A 27,474-nucleotide genomic window follows, 5' to 3' on the forward strand; every position below is an offset into this window, starting at 1 on the left:
TTTCACAATTTTCTGACATTTTACAGACTAAACGATTAATCCATAATGAACATAATCGTCATTTGCAGCCCTACAAGGGTTACTGATCGGATTTCCTTTTCAGTTCCATCTGTTCTTTCAGTTTCATGGTCAATTACCATCACAGCGTTAAGCAACCATTTTCATATCAGCGCTAATATTGACACATGATCTGTGGTTGCTCATTGAAGTGGATTCTAATCTTCATCATGATTAGTTTTAGTTTTCAGTTTAATCTGCAACACACCCCCTCCCAATCTATGACTCAAAATACACATAACAACTCTGCATCAAGTCACTTTAGTCATGCTGAGAAAGAAAACTGCATGCTGAGAAGAACCTTTAAATTGTAAACACCATAACTTCAAGGTTTGTGCAAGGTTTTCTAAGCTTGTGTTTGCTTGTGCCTATACCTCTGGCAATTATTAGCAGGGCCGCTATTGTAAAGTTCATCTCTTTAAAGAATCACATCACCAGTTCCTCCAGACAAACAATGCATGCCATACAAGTGTATATTAAAGGGGTACTGTACAGCCCTTTTTAGTTTTCTAAACTCTAACTCTGCACCTGTGATTGAAAGCTTTGCCCAAACAAAGCCAGAAGCCAAAGCCTTTCTCCTCTGCTCTGAATAGTGGCTGTGAATTAGAGCTGCTGGGTGGTTTTCTTGATTCAAAGTTGTGACAATGAATCAGCGGTTGGAACCTGCTGGCCGTGTCCTCAGCACTGTAAACACGGACAGACAGAAAGAGGCCGCACTCTGCAGGCACACAATACCGCGTGCCAATCACAGCTGCGCGGCCACCAGAGTTTCTGGGATACACAGAGTGGTCGCCACGGAAACCTTGTCTGCCTCCAATTCAGCCTCTGAAGGATGTGTGATGTTGCCATCCCTGTTGCCTTATCTGCCAAAAAGGTGTTGCTAAGGCTGTGAGGTCAAAAGCATTGCATGATGGAGGGACTGGTGCTGTGTTAAATCCTCGCCTGGTGTGAAATAGTGTCAGGTAATCCTCTAATAATCAGTGCCCAGGTATATGAAGCATCTTGAGAAAATATGTCCTTAGTGGTTTTCTTAAGATTTCCTTAAAGTGGCTATAATAAATATTTTTCAAATGACAATGTGAAAACAATGTGACAGAGGTAGGCTCGTAGTGGTGAACCTGCAGAGAATTGTCGCCTGAATCTGCAGCTCCTCTCGGCTTTACAGAGCTTTATAGTGAGTTTCAGCTCATTGTTTAGCTGTCCGGCCCTTTACTGTTTTGGTTCACTCTCATCGCTCTCATAGCATAATTTTCAGCTGCATGCGGCTGTTTTCAGAGAAAAAGCTCTAAAAACCCACTGTACACTACATGCTCAGCAGCAAACAGCAAACAGACACAATGAAGCATTTAGCAGCTAAAGAGCCAGATATTTCCCTCAGGAGATGAGAGAGACTAAAACAGCTTAAAGAGAGTGAATATTGGACTTCATTCATCAGAAACACAGCTCCAAATGAATGATAACGTTGCTCCATAACTGCTGGATGTGTAAATAAGTAACTGTTTGTTAACAAGGTTGCCATTTTATATTTCAATGTCGTGTTCACAACTTGTTTCTGCTGTCCCCAAGTGGCCAAAAGTTGATCAACTTGAGCTTAAATCATAAATAACCTTAAATAAATTGTTTGTTTTTTTATTCTTATGTATATTTGAAGCTTTAAAAAAATGCCTATATTTTGTTCTCCATTACCTAAATGTCCTTATATGTCCTTATATGCCCAATCAGTCATTTTTAACCATATCAACTTAATGTTCACACAAACATATAACTGCAGTGTTTGAGTTATAGATGGGAAACTTGCTTTTGGTTATTTTCTTAACTAATAATAAGATTTCAAAGTAAAAGCCGACTGTACTTCATTATTTAATTAGTGGTGTAAACAAACTATTTATTTAAAGGACCACAAAACATGAATAACTTTTATAACAGAGTTGTTGTGGAAAGTCAGTCTGTGTATTAAAAGGCATGTTGTAGATTGCAACTAATAGTAGAATACATAGTAGGTAAGAAAAATAGTACCTCAAGAGAAATCTTAAGGAGAAAGTTGTAAATGTTTTATGCAGCCTGACACAGACTGTGTTTTTCCCAAGGACATTAGTCAGGCTGCATGCTGATGCTGCTGGTCTGACACACACAGTGAATAAGAAAATAGGGTTTTGCCTGCAGGCCTGTTTTTTCCCCTGATCCTGCTCTTTGGTTTTCCTGCCTCTTTGCCTCTTGCTTCTTCTTATTGGTATTATCATTAGTATCTGAAGTAAACCAGCTGCAGAGGGGCCACCACCAAGATTTAGTAAACTAGCTTGCAGCCGACTGCCACAGTGCTGTGGGTTTACATGCTGATGGAAACATTCCCCATCTCAGCTAGGTCAACACTGTAAATGAACATGCTGACACACACTTGCACCAATATTTCAATTAGGTCAGGACTAACAGGCAGTACTCTTCTTGTTAACTCAGCTGAGTGTTGCACGAAGAACCATTATCAAGTGACCTCACAAGATGGACATTTTGCCTGGTTGTTTTAATCAGATCCCATAGTATTTGTGTAAATAATTTTTTATTCTAACGGTACAAAAGTCTACATTTTGGCATGGTGTGACGATACCAGATGCTGCTGTTGGTTCAAGGCCAGGCACAATTATTTATATTGCACATTTTATACATAAAGGCAATTCAAAGTGCTTTACGTAATGCATTAAAACATTGAATAAAACATACAGTATAAGACATGAAAACACTAATTCTAGGCAAAACAGCGGTGGGGGCGAGTGGGGGTGGGGATTGGTGGGGCCTACCTCCTTTCCCCTTCAAGGGGAAAAGAAAAACAAAACAAGTCAAAAAAATATAGAAAACAAAGAATGCCACTCCTCAGCGGACAGGCTCCCTCCCAGACAGTCTGGAAGTGGTTCAAGGCAGGACAAGGCACAAGCAATTGGGCCAACACCCTCCTCTAGGCCTGGGCGTGGCTCAAAGCAAAACCTCCCTAAAACTAAAAACTTCAAACTAAACTTAACAAAAAGAAGAAAAAAAAATTAACACTATGTCCCTCTGCTTTTCCCCCGCCACCTAGGCCTTACTCTACACATTAACCTGTCCAGGATCATTAAACAAACATGTGCGCGCGAGACACACACACACACACACACACACACACACACACACACACATTACAAACACATACCCAATTTAATCTAACCTAATCTCTATTCTACTCTACTCCCTCTCATCATATCATCACATTCATCATTGTAGCTGCTTTGTTATTGTCTGTATGTCTGTCCAGTATGTCTCGAGTTACATGTATAGAAAAGATTTAAAAGGACAATCTCACCACAAGGAAGACCATGTGACTTCAAAAGTGCCAGAACAGCTGCTAAATAGACCTTGTGTTAAGACTGCTTTGTCAACTGCTATTTCCAAGGTCAAGAATTAACTTTCAATCTCAAATTTTAAGCCAACACTTCAAAAAGCTTAGAAAAATGATAAATTGAAGATTAAAATACCATGTGCATTTTGAATTTGCTCAAAAAATGGTGATGTGAAAAAAGACTGACTCTTGCAAAGTTTTTACATTCAGAAAACATATTTTTCGAGTTAACGATGACGTCGCTGGACCTGCTTCTACTTTTACTGTAGGTGCAGCATTGGCCTGATTCATTACAATTACATAAAGCCATTTTAGGTGGGAGGCAGATGTACCAGACTTAGTGGTGTTTTTTAATTTTTGCAGCCTTTTGAAACATTCTTGAAACTTTTGGCAGGATACATTATAACGAGTGTCGTGTGTTGTTTCTGGTGTGCAGGTCGTGATGCAGCTGGTGCGTCTGCTCCCTGACGGCCACAGGATGAAGAGGGAGGTGGACATGGCCCTGGACTCTGTCAGCGAGACCATGACCCCTATGCACTACCATCTGAGAGAGATCATCATCTCCACGTTCAGACAGGTACAGCACATCTCCTTGTAGTATTTATTACCCAGTCCCTAAGTTACAGGACATCCACTTTACTTTACTAAATCTTAAACAAGTAAAAGTTCACATTCTGACAGCAGTGAGAACAAGGCAGGGCATAAATGGTTTAAAAACAAAACAAAACAAGAAATGTGTGTGTGCACTCTCGTACTTTTATCTTTGTGAGGACCAGTTTGATTTTAGACCTTGTGAGTGGGACATTTTAGGATATTTGGCCAGTCCTCACTTCGTCAAAGGGCCGTTTGAGGATTGAAACTAGTTTTTAGTGCAAACTTTAGAATTAGGTTTAGGTCACGGGTTGGGATTAAAGTTAGGCAACTCGCAGTCCAAATGAGTATTCTAAACTTGTGTTGAATATATTTTGCAAATTAAGGACAAATAGTTGTGTTTTCAAGCAAAGAACCATCACACATTCCTCTGAACTTCCTGGACGATGTCTGTATTGTTAAGTAAATTCTAACATATGTTCCTCTCAAGAGGGTGAATCAAAACAGAAAATTACTGCTTACTTATGAATCCGTCCTCTTCATGCTGAGACACAATCAGCATGTTATTAAGGATTTAGGTGCAGTTTTGCATGAGTCCCATAGATGGCATCAAGAGCTTGTTTAGATGTCTTTCACAGCTGCAGCTTGGATGCCAGAGACATGAATGAGAGCGATCCACTGCTCTGTAAGCACGAGCTGCAGAGCGTGGAAAACGATTGGGGTGCAACATAACTTATCTCTAAAACTCAATGGAATTCCTTTGGGTCTAAATGGAAAAGAGTGAGAGGAAAAAGGGCAGGAAAAGAAATTATTTACTTGTGGGATTGTCAGGCTTGACCTCTTGGAAGTTTAATCTGTGCCTGCTCAAAGCACAAGGGCACACTTGTGCTGTCTATGGTCCAAGTAGTATTAAATATCATATCAGTATCAGCTGCTTTGTTTGCTACATGCACTGAATGTCTTTTAAGTCCACTGGTGAGCTGAATTTTTTAGACTTCCTTTATTTAATATGCTTTAACCACAAGGAGAAAATGCAGGTAAGAAGAGACACACGTGGTAGAGAAGTAGTTTTAGTCTTTGTATTGTGAAAAAAAAAGAAAGATGAAAAGCAGCTACAACTCCATCTCTGAAATGTGTTCCTGGTGATTCGGACATTCTGTGTAATAAACAAGGCATAAAGAGAACAAAACTAGCTTGTACTGGGGTTTCAGAGACCTATCTGGACAAGGTCTCTCCTGATGCTGTGGCCTCCGCAGGACCACGGCTCTGTTTTAGCCATTTGTAATGCAGACTGTAATCATTGTGCCTCTGTGCACCGTCAGCCGTTCTCAGCGCGCTGGAGGCACCCGGTCCTGTCTCCACCGTATCAATGGGCCTCATTGTCCTATGAACCTTGTCTTTCGCCTATATTCTCTCTCTGTCAGTCACTTTCTGATGCCAGGCTCCAGGAAAAGGCTCGCTATCAGCTCACTCTCAAATCAATTAGGTAATTTTTATGATAATTGCATAAGCAGTAACAAAAGTTTTATACATACAGTATATCTGTATAAATATGTATATTTACACATATTTTGTATTTTAAATATTGTGAGGTAAAAATGCACGGACCTCACCCTGTCCCAGAGTTCAAAAGGATCATTTTGGTAAAAAAAATTGGTTCTTATTGTTCGTAGTTGTGGACATCATTCCCATCAGTATTAATTACACTGGACCCTGTGGAGTTTTTGACCACTACTAGCGCTGTGGAGCAATGTGGGTCCCCATTTTGTTTGTATCATGCATGCCCATGAGGACGCAAGCAACGCAATAATGATTCCTGTTGCCAGTTTCAGTTGTCAATGCTTGATGGCTGTAACACACAGCTGAGGCGTAGTAATGCGTCAGCAAGACAGCAAGCTAGCTAACATGACTGTAAACAATGCACGATTTTAAAACATTAAAAAAATCGGATTTGTTAGTGTTAGCTAGATAGCAAAATTTCATCAGCAGTCCCTGGGCAGGCATGTTTGTTATATCTCAAAGATACACACACGTGTTTTGGTGAGAAATGTTGGATTTGAGCAGAACTTTTGTTTTGTTTATAAGAAAACTCCACAGGGCACCTTTTTTAAACTAATGAGATCTGTGAATACGGCGACATTGCTAAATAGATGTCCGACAGGGCAAGAAACAGGAGCGGTCAGACAATCATACAAGTTTTAAACAAATTCTCAAGTTAGCCAAACTTATTTGGACGAGAAAACAAAGGTGAACAATAACATGATTACCCAAACTGCCTGTTGTAAACATCTGTGAAAGTTTACAGACTGAATTTCTGGTCAATTTTGACTTTTTAACAATATTTACTGCCATACTTGACCTACCAGTTGTGCTTGCCCAGTTGTTTTCCTTATTTTCCTCATCAGACTTCTTTTTAGCAATGTTGCTGTGTTTCCAGATTTCCGCAATTACTTGGTTATTGTACAATGTTAACATAACCAATAGAAACTACAGAAATGGCTTCCAAATTGTAATAACTCAAAATTATCTTTTAATCCTGCTATAGGAGACCTCAGGTTGGCACCGTGTTCCCCTTCCAGCCTTTCCCTTCCTGCCTAAACCAGCAGGCCAGGTGATAAACAGTGCCAGATGTTGCTAGAACCCAACAGGCAGCAGCAGATGAGAGAGAGGGGAGAAAGGGGGGAAGAAGAGGGGAAAAATTTCACCCCCACCCTCTTTCTCTTCTCGTAGCCCTCTCCCCTCCAAAGCACCCCCCTCCCCTTTGACAGTGGTTGGAAAATGTGTCTTTGATAGAGAAAAAATATATTTACACTGGGACCCGAAACCGTCCGCCAGCTCCCAGAGGGGCCTGGGAAGGGGGGAATGGAGGAGGCGGGTAGGTGGGGTCTGTGGGGGGCAGGGGTGGGTTCTTGAAGGGCCTGTAAATCCCTGCAGACGACCAGGCGTGACCTCACATTGCAGATGCATCCTCCACCATCAGGGTCAACGTAGTGAAGAGGTTACTTCCTCTCCCCGCTAACACCTCCTCCTCCTCCTGCACAGGAATCAGCTGCAGGGGCCTTTCTTTCCATCGTCAAGCCAGTTTGAGGAAGTAAATCGCCTCAAGCAATCTGTGCATACTGGCTTCTACTTTGATATTGTTCCCTTTCTTTGTGGAGCTTTGTGGGTTTACAGGTGTGTTATATTTAGTATGACACACAGGCTGAATTTATTGAATATTAGAAAGGATTTGAAGGTGAGCAGCAAATCTGATAATCCAAAATATCAAAACATATTTCTTAGCTGATACACCAACAGCAGCTCTAATTGTTTGTTTTCCCATTATTGCAGCTTTCCCTTTTTATCATTCAACAACATCATCCTAATTTCTTATCAGGATATACCATTTCCACAAATTATATTTATATATTATATTTCTCTGTCTGTCCAGTGTTACCTTTCCTATCACCAGGCCAGGGATTATCCTGTCCAGTCTTGTCACTGCATGTACAGAAAATGTGATCATTGAAGATTGCTGGCTTCCACCCAGTCCATCAAGAGAGTAGTAAAAGCAAAGACAGCGGAGTTACAGACATGGAGATTGTCAGATATGACCGTCACAGAAACCCAAATCCTAATCCTTTTTGTTGGTCGAGAGTTTCAGCAATTTTTCCTGTATCACTTTTCCCCCCAAAATTAAAAAAAAAAAAAAATTCACCCAGGTGGTGAGAAAACTGAATCTCATACAGCAAGAGTGAATGAGTCGCAAACCATGCTGTGTGTGTGTGTCCAAAGAAAGGCCCTCACGGTTTGGACGGGGCAGTGGAAAAATATTTTCAGAAAGGAGAAATGCTGCAGGTTTTCTTGAGGAAAGGTAGTGGATGTCTTTAGGAGAGAAGGGGGGGGGGCAGACGCTCCAATGTTTGTTGAGGTTGAGGGGACCACCCCAGCACTGACAGCCAGATTAATTTTACTAAGAAAGAAGAGCAAGGGATTAGAAAGAAAGAAAATGAGAAAGAGGGAGAAAAAGTGGTGAGGTGGGAAAGTAACAGGCAGTCACGCGGTAAGGTTATTGAACCACACTGTCCACTTTGGAACTGGTATTTAGCAGCTTTGCACTAATCTCAGCTATCTTTAATACTCCTTTGGCTCAAGGGTCTTTGTGTTAACAGTTTTCTTCTCAATTAGCATGACCACTTGACACAAGTGGGCCAATTACAAGTGGAGTTGGTGATGGCCAAAGGAAATATTGGCAGGAAAATGAGCCCACCTGAACCAGACAGGTTCTTCTTCTCCTTGCCTGAAGTGCGGGTTTACTCCTGGCTCCTGAAAAGAGGCTCTTATTTAGATCCAGCACAGGGTGGGAGGGAGGAAAGTGGGAGAGCCAGAGGTTGTTGTTTTTATTCATAATTTCCAGCCTCTCACATGCCAATGCCAATAGCAGTATTTACTGCGGCTGTCTACAAAATGACTTATTTTGACCAAATCCCATCTGAGCAGGTGCAACTAGCTGAGCTGTTTGGTCATGGATAACACCGTCTCTCTGTGCACCATCAGTCCAGAAAGTAAGGAGTTGTGATGCATTTGTATATGTGTGTGTGTGTGGCAGTACACACAGAGGTAAATAAAGCATCTCTGGGGACTTCCCTGAGGGATTTGGTGAGCCGGGGGGTTATATGCAGCTGCTACGAGTCAGTTGCTATTCAGGAGCTCATTTATTTTAAGGGAGTTTCCACAGCTGTAAATGACTTCAAATGATACTCTAATACACCTAGTGAGTGTTTAATGTGCTTGCTGATGTCTGACGTGACATCATATATTTCTCATATTTCTGTAATTGATGACTTATGTGCCTTGTTTAGAAACTCTAAAGAGGAGGTTTAGTTGTACATTTGCCACAGCAACAATAGACAAGGAGAAGAAGAAAAAATCTACATGCAACAAGATCCTTGTGACTTTCTGACAGCACAGAGTCGACTCAGTGAATGTTTAAATACTCTGTTTCTAGGTTTCCTACTCTCTGTCAGCGGGCCAATCACATTCGCTTTAAATTATGGTATTTATATCCATATGTCTTGTGGAAGGCAGAGTGTATGCATGTTTTTGTTCGAGCCATACGCTGCACCAGGTGATTTCACTTATTAGCACACATTCAACCAAAGAAGAGGAACTAATCAGTGAAATCACCTGGTGCAATTGTGTCGTCTGAACAAAACATGCAAATAAACTCAGTTTTCACGGTGAACGATTCCAAACCCCCAAATTATAATCATTTCATCATTGCTCTCCAGCAGCTGACGCTGACGTGAAGTGATTTTGTTTAAAAACACTCTACAATCAGAACTTGTGAACCACGTACATTCGGTTACTGACTTTCCATTTTGGTGATTTAGTCATAACCTGAAACTTCTATATCAACCATAAGTAAAACTAAGTATATTATTAGTATACCATATATAAGTACGCTCAGCATGCAGTTTAATACAACATTTAGTTGTATAGTATACCCTCACTGAAATAAATTGTGTGGACAAAATATTAGGAACACATCTCCGTATAATGCAGTACAATTAAACAACACCACAAAATGACCATCAATTTTAATCAACACTTCTAAACATTATAACCTTCATGGATTTATTGCAGGGCTGTGTTATTAGATTGCATTCGTTTTAGCTAGGTCTACCTACAACACTGGAAACTGAGTTAATTATCAGTGAAATGTGCATGAAATATCCATAGGCATAATATACACAAATATTGAATATTCATATGAAAATTATATAACTTACCTACATGTGATGTGCAGTATATGGATTATATATCATCTGATTCTAAATGTTTTGTTTCATAGAGTTATTTTCTGTTGCCTAGTTTCACATCCAAAATAAAGCAACATGGGCATCCCATTGGGTTTCTTGCTCTCACCACCTGTTGTTTTTAAGTCCAAACTTCATTATTGTTTTTGTCCTGGAGCAGCCAGGTTTCATATGAACCAGCACTGTTTGTGTTTTTTTTCAGTCCAGCTAATGAAAACAAAGCGACTGGCAGCTGCAAAAAGCTACAGGGAGTCATTTGATTATAGGGAGTCATTTAATTCAGTTATTTTAAATATCGCCTGCAGGATTAACAAGCATGAGTTAATTAGCAACCTTGTTAGCGTACTTTATAAACATGTTCAGATCCACCTCTTAATAACAAGACTATGAAACTTTTTAAATCAGAAATAACAGTCTGAGCAACAAAATGCATTGTTGCTCAGTTGAATACACTCAAGCCATTTGCAACTACAGCTTTACTTGGTCTCATATGACTAGTTGCTTATGGTGGCTAATGCTAGCTCATGTTAGCAAACTTAAGATAGATAATGCTGTATAACAGACATTACTGATTCAGTTTGCTGACTTGTTGACTTCTTTTCTTGTGCTACTTTTACACTAGGTTTTTATCATTTACTATTCTCTCTTACAGATGGTTACAGATGTTCAGCAACAGTAACATAGTCTTGCTTTAATGTAAACTAAGTAAAAGTAGAAATACATCAGTGTAAAAATATTACAAGTAAAGGTCCTGCATTCATAATAGTAGTAGCCTACAGAAGTATTATTAAAATGTGCTCAAAGAATCAAAAGTAAAAGTACTCATTAGTGGCAAATTGCCCCTGTCAGTGGCCTTTTCGTGATTGCAATGTTCATTCATTAGACCTAAGTGGCTAATCTGTTTTATTTTGCATTTGTGATGCTGCAGCCACTGCCAAAGGCCTCTGCAGTTATCATAATGTTGTGTGTTTATTTCACACTTTCCCTGCGAGGGATCAAGCTCTCTTGCTCTGCCTCACTCTTAGAAATCGTTATGCTTTCCCCCTAGTCTGTCCCCTTTTACCCTGAATAACTGAACTGCCCTGGCCTGCCCTTTGCCCTGACATCCCTCATGTCCCCCACCCCCCTCTTAACCATGGGCTCCAGGACAGCACTTCAGACCCCGCTGAGCACTGCACAGAAGGGTTGCCATTTCCTGCCTCTACACACTAAACCTGTCATTGCCCCCAGGCCCACAGACCAGGAATAACTACCTCCAAAACCATGCACGAGTGTTTAAGCATGCCCCCAGTAGCTGTGCTCATGGTATCTGACGGATCCTGCCAAGCCCCAAATCATTTCACCAGGAAAAGGTCCACCTTTTTTTTTGTCTAAGCTTTCACACTAGCTAGCTACTAACACTGACCGAATACCTACGGGAATACAATACTGATGGTGAAGTCACTTGAATGTCAACCATGTGAGATATGCAGAAGTCGTGACTGGGTTGAGCTGCTCCAGGAACTGCACTTTCACTATGCCCCAGTGGGGAAGCCATGTTTCATACGTGAGGACAGTTGAGCAACAGATGAACCCTGTGTTAACAACGCCATAACTACTCCCAAAGTGCCAACAACTCTCACCGTCAGCAAGGAACATTCAGACCTGCCTTGTGAAATGGGTTTTTTTCCCCCACAGAGACAGCTCACAATACAACACAATGTGGCTTCTTTCTGCATTCTGTCATTCTTGGAAGTACTCATTATAATGACGCTGATTTGATACATGCTGGCATTTAAAGGCTGGTGAAAATACATCGCATTGTTATTTGTGAATATAAAGTAGGTTCATGCCCTGAACACATTCCACAGATTGACAGGAACAGGTGCTCTGGTGGTGAAATCCATGTGTTGCCGTTTCTATCATTTACCATTTGACTGGCAGATTCAGAGATCACACTGAGGATAGAAAAACAAATAATGAAAGTCTATAGCCACACCAGCAGCCCCGAGAGGATATGATGATTGTTACAAAATCTTTGGATGCTGACAAATCAAGAGACAACTTTGCAATTTTAAGATCCATGTGATTAATGGAGCAAAAAATGTAGAGTTTGGTCTGAGGGTGGTGCCATTATTGAAAAAAATTCCCCCTGGACCAAAGTGTTTGACCACACAAACAATATGGTCTTCACAGCAGCTTTGTGGCTCCCTCACAAGAAAAAAAGTCAACCATCAATACATTTGCTTTCTATTACCCACCGGCATCAATACAAAACATTATTTGTGGCCAAGAGTACAAATTTCATTAGAAGAACTGCAGTGGGTTTTGAAATCTTGAATGTCTGATTAGTTGTAGCTCACAGACATGCCATTTTAATGCCCCAGTGTTGGGTTTGCATGCACAAGATATTTTGATAGCTCAGTAAATGATTGATTCACAGTGGGAGTCACCATGTGCTCTGTTGCCTGGCATGTGCACGTACAGAATGTACCATAATGCGTGTGGTTAATGTGGGCAGATATTCCAGTCTCTGTGTAGGCTAAGTTGATGAGCCCTGTCTCCTCCTGTGGCTTTTGTAATCTCTGCTCTCCAGACACGTGATGTATTTCTGCTTTTCTTTTTGTCTGAGAAACTGGCCTCTTCTAGTCAAAGCCTATTGACCATTGATTATCTCCTCCTTCAGTTCCCCATGTTTTGGGTTATTTCTGAGGCTTATTTTTTGTGATACACAATTTTTTTTATTGTTGACTTGAGGTGTTAAATATTCAGTTTAGATATGAAAGGAAGGTTAAATCTATATTTTGTTAGAGATCATAACCAACAAGACTTTGCTTGTGATGTCATGAGAAAGTATCTGAACTTTTCACATTCATTTTCAAGCCCTTGGCTAGATGGAGAGACTGGCTGATGGCAGATCCGCATATACAGTATGTGGATTGACACAGCTTGCCCCTAAAATCCACCTCAACTTCATGATTTAATCAGTGTAGTGTGGCTGAGCGACTGGAAAAAGACAGAGGATTAGAATCTGTAGAAACCATTAACATAAAGGCATCTCCGTCCCCTCCTCTCGCTGGCTGCTACATGACTTCTCTGCTCCTTTTTTAAAAAAGGAGTTTTGGGCACCATCTTGATCCATAAAGATCAGTTCTGCAGCTTGAAGCCAGATGATATATAACTTAGATTGCTTTGCTACTGGCCAACCTGGCAGGCGGCAGACTAGACGGGTGGATGGTCGGGTTTTCAGAAAAATGACAGTGCTTGTAAAAAAAAACAAAAACAACAACAACAAAAAACATACATAAGCTGGTTAGGTTCATGCAACCTAGAGGAATATTTTGAAATATGCTCATATATTTCTCTCACTTTCACACATTCCAGCATCTGGGGATGAACACACTAGGATGCCAAAGGTTTTAATAACACTAATGATAGTATTTATAATAATAATATATTTCACCTTTCTAATCAAAGTTGGACAGCTTCACACAGACTTTAACAGAAGCAAAATGTAAATATAACATGCTGTTTTATTGACATAGACAGAATAATAAGAGAGTGATGATAGGAGCTTTCACTTGTAAAAAGAAGGTGCAGAATTAGCCAAGAGAGCTAAGATTCAATGATGCAAGTCCATTATACACATTGGGAGATAACAGCTCCATTATTTATAAGCTGAGGATAAACAATGTCTTGCCTCACCACGTTGCTGGGTGGGCCAATTTGAAGTTGTATGAAAGCCAAGAGCCTTTTTACCATCTGTGTGTAGGCGCTAAGGTATCTTTTGATCTGTCGGAAGACTACTGGATGTTATAGAGGCTGGTTAAAGGGGTGAGTGGTAATGAATGTTACTACCCAGATGTAAGTTAGCTCATACGTAGCTTCATATTATTTGGTGGCAAGTACCAGAATGTGTGGAAGAATGAATCATTCTTTTCATGTTCAGAACAGGATTGGGAAATAATAACATTTTCAGGTCAGGCTATTTTTTTTTTAGTGCATTTGAGAGAATTAATTAATTTCAGGGTTCAAATTGATAATTTGTGTGCAATCTATGCACACAAATGATTAATTCAAGGGTACAAACTACTAATTTGTGTAAACAAATGATAAAAATTACATAGCCAGGCAACTATCGAATAAATCCTTTTGAGTATGGTTTGTATTTCAATTTCCTTTGTCTAACTTTTTCTTCATCCAAACATGGTAATGTTAGCATGTTATTATTCAAACTTAGCATTCAAACAAGCTAACATGCTACGGACATATTAACATCATAACATGCTAAATGGCACATACCAAATTTTAGCAGGTTAAAGGTATCCTGTGGAGTTTTTGACCTCTAGTAGCGCTAAGGAGCAGTGTTTTATGAGCAGGTTCCCATTTTGTTTATCTCTTGCACGTGCACACACATGCAAGTGACGCAATACACAGCCCTGCCAATGGTTTCACACTAGTCCACTGATCTACAGGTGGCTGTAATGCACCAAGAAACGCAGCAATGCTCCAACCAAGACAGGGAAGAAGAAGACTGCAAGTTAGTTAACACATGGATGTAAATAATACCAGATTTAATTTAAAAATTGGCTTTGCAAATGTTTTAATGGGGAAGAAACTGCATTCAACATGTTTGTTGAGTTTTGGTGAGTAACAGTGAATGTAAACACAACTTTTGTTTTGTTTACAAGAAAACTCCACAGGGCACCTTTTAAGATCCAATAGCTGTTAAACATGCAACTTAACATGCTAATTATAGCCATCTTCGCATGATAACATGAACATGCATGTTACTATTTGCAACTTTTGAACATTCAGCTCAAATCACAGCTTTGCCATAAGAGCAACTGAGTCTTAAGTAAGGCTTAAACTGATGACAGTTTAGCCAAGTTTGGCAGTGTAGAGCTGAGCATGACAAGCAGTCTGAGATGTTTTAAAATGGGACTTGTACAGATCATTAACCTTTTTGAGTCATGTACCAACATCAGAGGAAAGGTCAGAGTAATGCATCTTAGTCAAGATGAGTCACTTGTGAAATCCATTTTATGTGTACATGCATCTGTGTGTCCGTGTGAGTCATAGATCAACAGAGGGGAACAAACAGTAAAGTTTTATCTTTAAGTATTCTTTATTTCTGTTTGATTTAAATATCTTGTACATTGTCCCATTGTCATTCATATAAACTCCTAAAATATGTGAGCTTTGGCAACAAAATTAAGCCTGGATGGAAAGTAGTAAAATTGCAGTTGGGCCCTGGTTTTTAATGAACCTACCTGAAAATCAGCATGTATACTTGACTTTGAGTTGTCTGTACATTGAGTCAAGGAGTCATGTGTAGGCTGCCTGTCCACTCTAGACAGGTTGGGGTTTGGTTTAGGATTTGGGTGGGAGGTGTTCTTGCAGAATCTGATGAATGGCTACTTGTGCAAACCTGGGTGGGAAGGGCCAATATGGATTGGCCTTTTTACCTCAGCAACCCCATCAGCTGGTAATTGGCACCATATGTCAAGCAGACGGACTCTCTCCATAATGTGCATTTCTCTGTTGAGTCCTCGCCCACATGCGCTCACAGAAAGGTCGACCTTCAACACTTATCTGCCACCATTCAGGAATTAAACTGTGGCACTCCCCCCTGTAGCCCTATATTACTTTTCTTCATAGGTGAGCCATACTTAATTTTACTAATTAATTTGAAGTATCGGTATGGTAAATTTAAATGACTAGAACAAAAAACTTATTGTTTATGAGAGATTATAAAAGAAATTGTTTGTGTTATATAGTTGTGTTAAATCTGTAAGACTTGTCTTTTACTGATGTTCACTGAAGAATACCCAGATCCACTTAAAATGATTTTCATTGATTTTTTTATGCCCAAAAGTTGCCTGCTAAAAATGAACCCCTGTCCATGAATTTACATTAAACAATGTCCTCTTGCTGCCAACACAGCTCAGAAATCTTCCGATATTAGAAAGTGAAGAGGAACAAGTGGAGGAGAAAACTCAAATAAAGTGTCAGTAAAAACAAGAAATGGTTAAACAACAATCATTAACATACAAGTTGAATTTGAAAAATTCAGTTTCTTGAGGTGGCAGTAGTCTGTATTTGTAATCCAGCTTACTGTTTTCACACCAGTTGGTATCTTAATTTTCTTCATTCATGTTCAAATTCACCTGACTGAACAACCAATTAGGGAGCTCTCTTTTAGTGCCTCTACTGCTGATTCAACATGCTCAGCTGGCTGACTGGCTGCCACTAAGAGCAAATTAGTGCCAAGAGATTCACTGTCAGAGATGAACAGAAATTACCAGTGCCCTCAAATGCCCTGGTTAGCGCAAATGTTAGTGATTTGATAAATCAATAGCGCTAGCTAGTGATCGACTGAAATCCCTGTCTGTGTATGTGTGTGGAGGGAGAGGGATGGGGGTTCACATCATCGCTGTGATTTGAGACTGTAAATAAGCCTGTTTGTATGAATGCTGAGCACTCATCATTGTTGCTGGTCTTTGAGTGTGTGCAGTTTTTACTACTAGATGAGATTTTCAGACTGACCTGTTAACCCTTTTACATCAGGACCACATGTTGGACTGCTCAACATGTGGAACCCTTTTTTGCCAAACCTTATGACACGCAGCAGGATTATTGTGAGCTTTTCTCTGAACCTGGTGTCAGATATCGAGTGCATTTATTTTGTTTCTGCACAGTACATTTCTTTTTGGAAAATGCAAATAAAATTAATTCAGTTTGTTATTGTTACATAGAACTAAAGCTTTGATTGCCTTAAGTACTTTTACCTTCAAAAAGGATCAAGTTAACAAGAGCGAAAGAATAAAGCATCACATCAGCCCTTCATACAAGTCTGATTAGTTCCATGTTGACTCACCAACAAATATGCATTGTAAAATGTAGGGATCATTTTCACAAACCACTAAATCCACTTATGAAATTTTAGCCCACTGATTCAAATTCAAAGCTTGAACACTGCTCTCAGAACTATTTGCCACTCTATAAGGCATATTACCCCAAATGTTGCCTGCATGTGGCTGCGTTGCCTTTTGCATCCACTGGAAGCAATTTAGAAGCAAAGCTTCTGCTCCTCAGAAGCCACATTTCCAATGTAGTTTTTAATTTGTTTTGCTGAATTTTTTTGTGTCTTACAGCATGTTGAACACAGGTTTGCAGCTCATTTAGATGTGGTAATAGTGGTAATGCTTTGGGGCTGTAACTGATTTAGTTTACTGACTGTACAACCCTATACTGCCAAGTAAAGTGTCTGTATTTCCTGACTAGTGTATATTAGCAACAGGAAAACCATCTCTATGTATCTCCTGCCCTCTTTTTTCCTTCTCTCTCCCTCTCTTTCTCTCACTACTTACTTACAAACAAGAAAAATAGTTTTGCTGTACATCTGTTAAGACAAAGTCAGCAACAAAATTAAATATAAAATAAAAGTCAATTGTCAATAAACGTAGGCATTGAAAGTAATTATTAGGCATTTTGTGAAATAAACTTATTTGCTTTCTTGCCGAGAGTTTATATGAGAAGATCAATACCACTCGTGTGTGTGTGTGTGCTAAACATGAAGCTAGAGCCAGAAGGCGTTTAGCTTAGCTTAGCATAAGGAGTGACAACAGGGGGAAACAGCTAGCCTGACTCTGCCCAAAGGTACCAGAAATGGCCTACCAGTACCTATAAAGAACACAAATTAACACCTTACATATCGTGAAAAAACAAAATGTAAAAATTAGTGGAGACTCCAGGCAGTCACTGCTCTTGGCCAAGAAATAGTCCAACACATAACCTCCTGTTAAAGCACAACTTGTTATTTTTACACTTTGGTTTTTATATGGATAAATGGAGATGTAACACGTTAATTACTGAGTTTTAGAGGTGCTGGTAAGCTTTTTTTTTTTATTATTACCTTCAGACAGATCCAGGCTAGCTGTTTCCACTAAGCTAACCAGCTTGGCTCCAACTTCATATTAAACAGATAGCTATGAGAGTGGTATTGATCTTCTCATCTAATTCTCGGTAAGAACCCGAATAAATAAGCATATTTCCAAAAATGTTGTACTATTCCTTTTTATATGCATTCACAAGTGAATTTCACCCATCAGACATATGAGCATGGGATGGGAGGAAAGAGCCAAGCGTGAGGCGCGCTGCTCACGTGCCCGATGGACAATGGTAGACCGGTTAGAATGGCCTCTGACAAAATGATCTGAAACTTGACATATACACCTTAAATTTTATTTGTATTAATTCACTTATTTGTGTATGTGTGTATGTTGTCCTTCTAATCTGTAGCGCTTGTATTGAGCAGGAGTAGATAAAGTTTTTCCAGTCACACATTTAACAGAAAGTTGTTACTGCTCTCATTAGTGGTAACATACTGGGCCTCCACTTCTTAACCACTTCTCTCACTTTCACATTGTCCTCACTTAGAGCTCTGCTCAGCCAACCAGCATTCCTGGACTCTCTCAACAATGGTATGTGGTCTGTGTTTGGCCAGCATCCCATCTCACTCAGGTCCTAAGCAGAGCTGAGGACATTCATCATCACACCTCAGTGGCCGGTTGAATTATGGCTTTCACTTTTGATAGCGAACAAGGACTGACCAGTACCTCCCTTTGTTCTGAAAGGCCAGGCGAAATGAGTAGATACTGTAGTTCCCACTTTCTTTCTTCTTATGTTTTGCAAATTCAGTTGAAAGTTTTCTTAATTACCTTTTTAAATGATTCTGAAATTTGTAGAATTAGAAAGAATTTTGATTTTCATCTCAGTATAGCAAGTAATAAATCGTTTTCTAGACTTTTTTTAGCTTGTCAAAACAAATTGTTGACAAGTGGATATGATTATCAGCAACAAACAGGATTGTCCCAGAACTTAAAACATTTAATCCATGCAAATCCAAGGCTTTCAAGGCTGTCTCTTTTACATGGATGGATCTTCCCCAACATTATTTTCTAAAGGAATTTCTGAGTGGCCACTAAACCACCCATATGGCTCAGTCAATGTAGACAGATGGCAGCCACAGAATTAGGATTCTGCAGTTTATAGAGGTGTGAATTATGTAATCTTTTTCTAAACTGATCTGAGCATGTGTGTGTTGCTGTGCGTACAGTATGTATGTTATGAACTCGGTATTTGACTGTGGCTTGTGCACAGATAGCTGCCAGGCTTTGGCACTGCGGATTTTCTAAGAGGCTAAGACATGAAATGCTGAAAGCCCCCTGGGGTAGCAGGGCGCACAGGGTGATCGGGTTCACCAGGGTTTACCTGCTCTGCCACTGTGGTCAATGAGAGATTAGAGAAAGTGAGGTGCGTGTATGCTTTCTTTCTTCCTCTGTGTCCTGGGAGAGTTGATAGACAACAGACAGCACATCCATTGATTGCCTAAGTGTAGTTTCTTCTCTGCTCTGCTGCAGATGCTTAGAAAACTGGGATCCAATGACAGCTGTTTGGGAATGGACAGGAAACCCCACTCATTCCGCCTCTCTCTCTGTTGCGTCATTCAGCTCTGAAATGATCGTATTATGGTGCGCTGTGCACATTTCAAATTACCCTGAGTGCTAGCCCACCTACTTGGTAAACTTTCATTATTCTCTGTGCAGCCTTCACAATGTCTGCTGCAAACTATGAGCAGATAACCTTTTAACTGTTTTATCCTTCAAAAAGACCACAAACAGTCAAAGTGCTCATTACGATGCCAACAACAATCCCCTGCAAGAAAGTTTCTGAAGAACTGCTGATAGTACATTGAGCTCCAATTGACATGTTATCCAATCCAGCACACACCTCACACTACGCCACACAGCTGGATGGCAGACCTTTTCACTTGATGCCTGGAAGTGCTTAAGGCTCTTAGCAATCAGAAAAAGGAGGGGAAAAAGGGAAAACATCTTGACACTGACTCGCCCCACTGATGAAAGCCTTTCTGCATTCACCTCAGTGCTGCTCATAGCTGTAATTGAAGAGTAACCAAATTACCAACCTTACTTTGTGAGAAGTAGAATGTAATAGTGCTGTTACAAAGCTGCTTCATTGTTACAGCTCTGCTTTGATAGGTTACACATATAATTTTATGTGTACTGACATTTCATATGAATTTTTAACGATCTTGTGTCCAAGATTGGCCTCTCCCTCCTGTGGACAGTGAATTAGTCCTGTGAGAGTACTATTGTCTTGTCCCTTGAATAACAATCAAGGGAATTAGAGGAGGATCTCATACTTTAGATAATTGCACTGTTCTAGTGTTTCTGACTATAGGGTTGTGCCCCGAAAATTTGAATTATTTAGTAATTATCCTAAGAATAACCATGTAACTATAGTGTTTAAGGGTATTTGGAAGCACAGAGAGTAAACAACTGTTGTGAATACGATGGTGTACTGTGGGTGACATTGTACATTAGGTGGCAGTTTTGGCAGATGGCTTACAAAACTGCTATCTGCCAGTGGGTTTTTCTTCAGCTGATAAAGGGGGAGAGGAGATGAAAGACTACAAAATGAAAAGATGGTCTGCCTGTGGAGCAAATTCTGTTATAATTTTTTTTCTAAGAGCATATCAACCATATCACGCACAGCTTGAAGTTGTTTAGGCACAAGTACTTTACTTTACCTTGCTGGTCAGATAACTGATCACCCACATGGTTTACACAAGGTGTTTCTGGTACAGGTATGAATGAGCAGGATAGATGTAATTCATCATAACGTGATTTCAACAAGTTTATATTTTCCTACACTTTCCTACATCACGTATAAACCTGAAATTAGCATGTATTTTTTTTATTTAACACAACCAAATGAACATAATGTAACTGCATCTTTATGCAGCTTTTAGTCTCTTTTAGCTCATGGTTTTGGTTCTCTCGCACATAGACTGTATGGATGAGTCCGTCTGACTCTCCTTAACCCGGATATTAAACTGTAAGCAGCTATTTCAAGCAAATAAGTTTTTAAAGAAAGAGTGTATACTACCTGCAGCAAAGAACAGCAGAGAGTCAAGGTAAATAAGAGCAGGGTTGCCAACTTAGCAACTTTCTAGCTAGATTTGGCAACTTTTAAGACCCCTTGAAGAACTTTTTGGGCAGATGTTAAATCTCCTCTCAAGAGAGGAAAGAGCGTCGCCAATATTTCAAAGTAAATGTGCTCTAAGGAGCAGCATTAGCATGCTTAGTCGACCATCAGCCAGACAGAAACGTGGATGAGCTGAGAATGTGAATACCTAATGACCAATCACAGATCCCCATTCTTTGTCTAGAAACTATTCTCCTTTGTTTTTATTATAATTATTTAACTTGACCATTTAAGTTTTATTTTTTTCTCAAAATACAGTTTACAAGGGTGAGTTTATTCCAATGTCGGGATCCTCTGTATTCATGATACTTAAGTCGATACAACAGCTTTATATAAAGTTTTGGAATTAGAGGTATATTTAATGAGGTAGGTATGAGATAGTAGCTTGAAAAAAACAATAATAGCCAATGATAAAAGAGTCTGTTAAGTTTAGCTTGACTTTATTTTTTTACTTTCATTTTTAAAAATCTCTTGTATGTAAATAGGTAGGTGATGACATAACAGATATGCAAGTTAGCATGTGAAATCATAAGACATCTAGCAACTTTGTGAGCAGACTTTAACAACTTTCCATTGAAAATAGTTGGCAACATTGAATAAGTGGCTAGGTAAAGAAAGTAGAACATCTACTGTAGCAAGAGTTGGTGGAGACCAAACCTGAGCTGAAAGGAGTGTGAAAATTAGACCTACATTTATCATATGGACAGAAACACGTCTCCAATGAATAATAATGTTGCTTTGTGTCTCTGAATGTGTAAAGAAGGAATTGTTTAGCAACACATTAGCTGTAAAAACTGTATAAGCTGAAGGTACATAAGCGCTGTGTGTCTGATTTTTGACCACTAGGGGGCAGAAACACTACAAAGAAAACTCAAAAGAGTTATTGAAGAGGGAAAAAATATTCGCAGAGCTAGCAAGCTAGCTAGCTGTCCGTCAGTACGCTCGTTAGTTTGGTTGCTGACGAGAATATGTTTACACAGTTCATTCAACAGATGTATTTATACCATCGACTGTCTCATAACCTTTAAAACCATACATTTGTAGAGCATTTTATACTGTGACAGATGAGGGTTAATTAAAAGTATATTGTGCAACACAGCTAATAAGCTACACTAGCTTCCTCAATTTTGGACTTAGCGGCTCTCCATTCCCTCAAAGGTTAGCACTGTCAAGATGGCTTAATATTAAAAGAGCAGTGTGTAGGATTTAGTAGCATCAAGTGGTGAAATTGCAGTTTGCAACCATTTGAATACCGCTCGCATCACCCTCCGCTTCCAAGTGTGACGGAGAAACTATGGTGGCCACGAAACTCACGAAAAACGCAAAAGGCCCTATCTAGAGTCAGTGTTTGGTTTGTCTGTTCCTGGCTACTTTAGAAACATGGCGGTGCAACATGGCTACCTCCACGGAAGGGGACCCGCTCCCTCTGTAGATAGAAACGGCTTATTCTAAGGTAATGAAATAAGTCTTATTTTTAGGTGATTAAACAGACATTGAGCATAGCATTAGTGCCTTATTTAAGCTGCTTTAGCCTGCCTACCCTTGCTGCTTCCTCTGCAAGCCGCTTTGCAAGCTACCCCATGTGAATGGCCAGACTAACAGTGTACATGCTTCAACTTACCCTGCTGCTCATCATGTCGATTCCTGTCCATGATGAGGATCCATGGCAGATCGACTGCATCCTGGATTCATAGCACCAGCGATCTAAAGCAGAGGAAGCCATCTGTGAAGAGAGTGCTGTTTCCATCCTCCGGCGCTCTCGTCGGGCAAGTAAACATTCAAATACACTCAGTATTAATGAATGGCCAGTGGAGCCCGGGCTCTTGGAAACCTTATTTCGTACAATATTACAGCTCCAGTCGGAGCTTTTCGCATTGTTCAAGGAAAAAATTCCTATCAATCTTCCACCTGCAGATATTTCCAACTGCAGAGAAAACCAAGCTGCAGAGAAAAGAAAACCGCTCCTGCAACTCCGCTGCAGTCCCAGCTCCAGCCGCTGCTCCGCCGTCCAAAAGAACAAGAGTCCCAGCCGAGGCAGCCAAATCTGTAGACCTGGAGGATAATGCTTTCTGTCAGCCTTGTCCACTATACAGACATTGCTGGCCAACATGAACTCCAGAATTCAAGCTCTGGAGTCCGGTTCGGCACTTTCAACAAGCCAGTTTTTTCGGGGCACAGCCATCTTGTTTTCCTCCTCAACCCATGCATTGATGCGGGTCAGGCGCCTGCAATGCTGAACGACGACGTCACTCTAGCTCCTTTATATCAGGCTTCTCGACCTCTCCAAATCTGTAGAGAACTCCATGACATGGTGAACTTGGAAGCAGGCTGCAGAACCAAGCTCCGGTTCTGGTCTGTTCTGTGCAACAATGGAACAGCATCTCATTTTTATAATGATAATCTAGAATCTTCATCAGCTATCCCATTTTATACAGACGCAGCCCCTTCCGTTGGTATGGGGTTTTCTTTTTTTCAATAATCAAGCGGTTCACTGATGCATGGCCAAAAGAATTGTCATATCTGCCAGCTAATGCTGCTTCTACTGCTCTAATGGAAATGTACCCAATTGTTATAGCTTGTCTGGTGAACACTGGTCAAGGAAACAAATCCTGTTTTTTGTGACAAGCAACTGTCAATATATTACATGGTCATCTGTGCTGGGTAACGTTTGCAGCTTATATTTCAGGCTTAGATAATAAATTGCTGATTCTTTGTCCCGGTTTGGGACAAAGAATCAGCTCCAGAGGGAACGCTGCAATCATTTATGCTCTCTGCTGCTCGCTACATGTGATCTGGCTTAGCTAAGTCTACATTTGGGGGGGGTCTTAGGCTTTCTATGTATGCACATGGAAGGGCAGGCATGTCCCAAAAATCGCACACGCCTCCATCGGGGAGGTCACAAAACAGAGCCATACCGCGAAATCCAACTTAATGCAGATGAAATAAGTTTTCTATGACTAAAGTGGTCCTGACTGAATTATAAATATTATATTCCATTTCTGCCAGTAGCTCCTCCTAAATATTACACACTGGTCCTTTAACAATGAGCATTCATGCTTCAAAGTTGAACCTGACCCAAAAAAATCATACAGATTACTTATTTTTGTTTGTATGTTTTTATTGTGTACTTCATATTAACCATCTTATTGATCCATTTTTACACAGCTCTGTTATATTCCTTGTTTTATAAAAAAATTTTCTCCAAGTGTCTCCCAAGTCCTGCATTTGAAATTCCATTGTGGTGGGTGTGTGGAAAGAGCAAAACTCTGCCCTTTCATCTTCAAGCTGAAATTACTTTGATTCTGTTTTTAAAATAAATTAAGAGTGTTGAGCATCGTGATGTGACAGGCCCTCTTTAGAATAAATTACATGAAACATGCAAAGATGATATGAAATGTTTGGGGGTGTTTGCATTCCCTTGTGTCTACTGCTTTAGGCATTAGAACAATGGAAACCTATTTTACTTTAAAATGTATAACCACTATGGTTTAATCTACTAAATTACTGTGGTTGTTGCTTTTTAATAATTTTTTTGAACATGTGGTTAGAGGAAAGAGAGTGACGATGTGAATTGGTTGCGAAGAACTTCCTCTTTTTCTGTCTTGGTGTTTTTTTGTGTATTGTAATAGCTTAGTCAAAGCTGTTGATGTGTGACTCACAATATGTGTTTGCTACTGTGCCTGCACTTAAGAGGACACAGACCCTCTGTTGGTAGAGCTGGTGGCCTGAGGGAGACTAAGATAAACACTATTATGTTGGCCCTAAGCAGAAATAATGTCCATGCAGGCAGGGAGGGGGCTGAGTGGGATATAGGAGAAACAGTGCAGGAATGAAGATGTTATATAAATTGAAAACACATCTGTTCTCATTGGTTGTCTAGTTCACCACACATTTCCTCGACCGCTGACTGTCACTGTATAATTAACCTCAAAATAATAAGACAAATTAGAGTGATTCATTAGGTTACGCAATGTGACGTTCTATTTATTTCTGAATATTATTATTATTAATATTATTACTGACTTTTAGTAATTTTTGCATCATTACCTTTTGTTTTGTTGTTGTATAGATCAGTTTGTATGTTCATTAGTAGGATCAACAAATGTCGGTGAAATTTGGTGGATGTGCTATTGAACAAGTGATTTGTTTTTGGTTTGGAACCAGGAATTACAATTTTGTGATTTTCCTGTGAATTACTGCACTCATATTGAATTGAACAAATTTGCCTCATGTCCCCCTTGATTGTCTATCAATGTCTTTTTTTTAATGCTGATAAAATTTTCAAAATATTTTCTATTATTCCAGTTAGATTTAGATAGTTAGATGTTGTTATTGTGACAGTTGTGTAGCCTGAAAGGCTGCGCTCTGAGTGCTTTCATCTTCAAATAAGTGAGTGTAAGAATAAGACAGTAAACACAAACACATGTGATAGACATTTAAACACTGTGCCTCCATCCAGGCAGGATAAATTTCAAGAAACACCAACATTATGCAAACACAGCATACATGCAGGAGGCAATTAGAGACACTGAACTAGCTCCAATACAAGAGAGAAAGCCTGTCTAGCTGTTAATACTTTACACAGTACATGTAAAAATGTAACAAGCAACCTTTTGACGACAGTTGTTGCTATAAGTCATGTCAAGTCAAGTTCATTTATATAGCACATTTCATACAACAGGCATAGACTCAATGTGCTTCAAAATAAAAGCAAGCAAGCAAGAAAAAATAGGCTGAATGATGGAGCATATACAACAGCAGTGGACCAAGAATTGACCCCTGAGGGACTCATATCAAATGCTGACTTCATCTGATTCAAAGTTGCCAATAGACACAGAGAATGATCTTCAGTAAGATAAGAAATAAGCCAGTTCAGAACTGTACCTCTAAGGCCTAAACAGTGTTCAGGCCCCTGAAGAAAAATTTAATGGTCAGCAGTTTCGAAGGCCACACTGAGGTCAAGAAGTACCAAAATAGAAACTTTATAGTTGTCTGAGCTAATTTTAAGGTCATTGACAACTCTGACCATTTCTATGCTGCGGTTAACTCTAAAACCAGACTAGTAAACATCAAATAAATTGTTATATGACAGATACATGTGTAATTGTTGGTAAACAACCTTTTCAAGAATTTTTCCCAGGAATGGAAGGATGGATGGATTGGTCTATAGTTCTCAAACAAATGGATCAGGATTCCTCCTTTTCAACAGTGGTGTAACAATAGCATGTTTAAGACATGTGGGGAAGATTCCAGAGAGTAGGGAGGCATTAACAATATCAAGGACATCATCAACCAAACAGCTGAAAACATTCTTGAACAACTTAGTAGGCATTAGGTCAAGAGCACATGTTGCAGAACTTAACTACTGCACCACTTCTTGTAGTTCACTATGTTGTATAGGGGTGAAGTTGGACAGAGTGCTGGCAACATGGCACTGAGTGGAAGAAGAGTCACACCCACCAGCAGAAGAGTATTATTATTATTACAATAATATTATTCCTAAAATTGGAAATTTTGTATTTAAAGAATGCAGCAAATTCATTAAATTTCTCTGAAGAGTGAAGCTCAGCAGATATTGGTCTAAGAGGATGAACCAGTTTATCAATTGTGCTAAACAGAAACTAAGAATTATAAAAATTTTCAGTAATCATTTGAGAAAAGTAATGCTGTCTAGATGTTTTCATTTCTTTTATATATTTACTGAGCAAGTCCTTGTAGATATAATAATCAACCCGTAATTTTGTCTTACCTCACTTGCGCTCACATTCCTCCAAGGTGCTATTGTTTTACCAGAAATTAACTTCGTTTTTTTTATAGGCGTTGTCACATAGAGACGAGGAAGACGAATTAAAATCAGAATGTGACCCGGTCCACCTAAAAGAATTAGTATATCTAGCAATTAAGTCAGATGTGTCTGCACAAATGGAGCATCTTTTGACTAATTTTAAACCAGGTACATGTTTGGTCATCCAAGCAACAGTGAAATAAATACAAAAGTGATCTGAAATTCCAACATCTAGCGTGCACTTTAGGGTTATATCAAGTCAAGAGTGTTACCCTGATTATGAGTAGGCCTGGAAGTGAGCTGTATGAACTCAATGGGGAAGAATATCTTTGTTGTGCCCACTTGATATACCACTCAAGGATTGTTTATCTCTTTTCATAGATCAAAAGTGGAAAGACGGAGAAGGAGTGTCAGCAGCTGCTGCTCAAGAGCCTGCAGTACCTGGAGCGCTACATTTACCTCATCCTCTTCAACACATACCTGCATCTAGAGAAGAAAAACTCCTGGCAGCGTTCCTTCACTCTCTGGATGGAACAGGTACAGGATCTCTGCCCCACTTCTACTGTTTTCTACTCTATTCTATCTCACTTTGATATTTATATACATTTATAACATTTGAAATCCTTTTTGTGACACTGATGCAAATAAAACACAGACAGAAACGACAGGGAATATGATTGGTAACTAAGCCACAAGATAAGATAATACTGTGCCTTCTACTAAACCACTAAATTAATTGGCTTGTGTTACAATTAAAATTCCATCAGATGGAATGTCAGGTTCATGCTGCAGGTAATGAGTCACTCCTTGAATTGCCCTTGGGAAAA

At 39.7% G+C, this 27,474-nt stretch overlaps 1 protein-coding gene across 11 annotated transcripts in view; it reads left to right on the forward strand.

Annotated features, from left to right (window-relative positions):
• pald1a (phosphatase domain containing paladin 1a) overlaps positions 1-27,474 on the forward strand; it is a 60,886-nt gene that overhangs the window by 19,671 nt on the left and 13,741 nt on the right. For 10 of the 11 annotated variants that reach the window (XM_044178074.1, XM_044178073.1, XM_044178072.1 and 7 more), the window contains 2 exons: positions 3,858-3,998; positions 27,029-27,184. In XM_044178074.1, coding sequence (XP_044034009.1) covers positions 3,858-3,998; positions 27,029-27,184 — 297 coding nt within the window. Of the gene's footprint in view, positions 1-3,857; positions 3,999-6,557; positions 6,692-27,028; positions 27,185-27,474 lie in introns of those variants that run through there. The other variant, XM_044178082.1, reaches the window with a different exon arrangement.

This window comes from Siniperca chuatsi, linkage group LG20 (genome assembly GCF_020085105.1).
Source record: "Siniperca chuatsi isolate FFG_IHB_CAS linkage group LG20, ASM2008510v1, whole genome shotgun sequence".
Taxonomy (NCBI): domain Eukaryota; kingdom Metazoa; phylum Chordata; class Actinopteri; order Centrarchiformes; family Sinipercidae; genus Siniperca; species Siniperca chuatsi.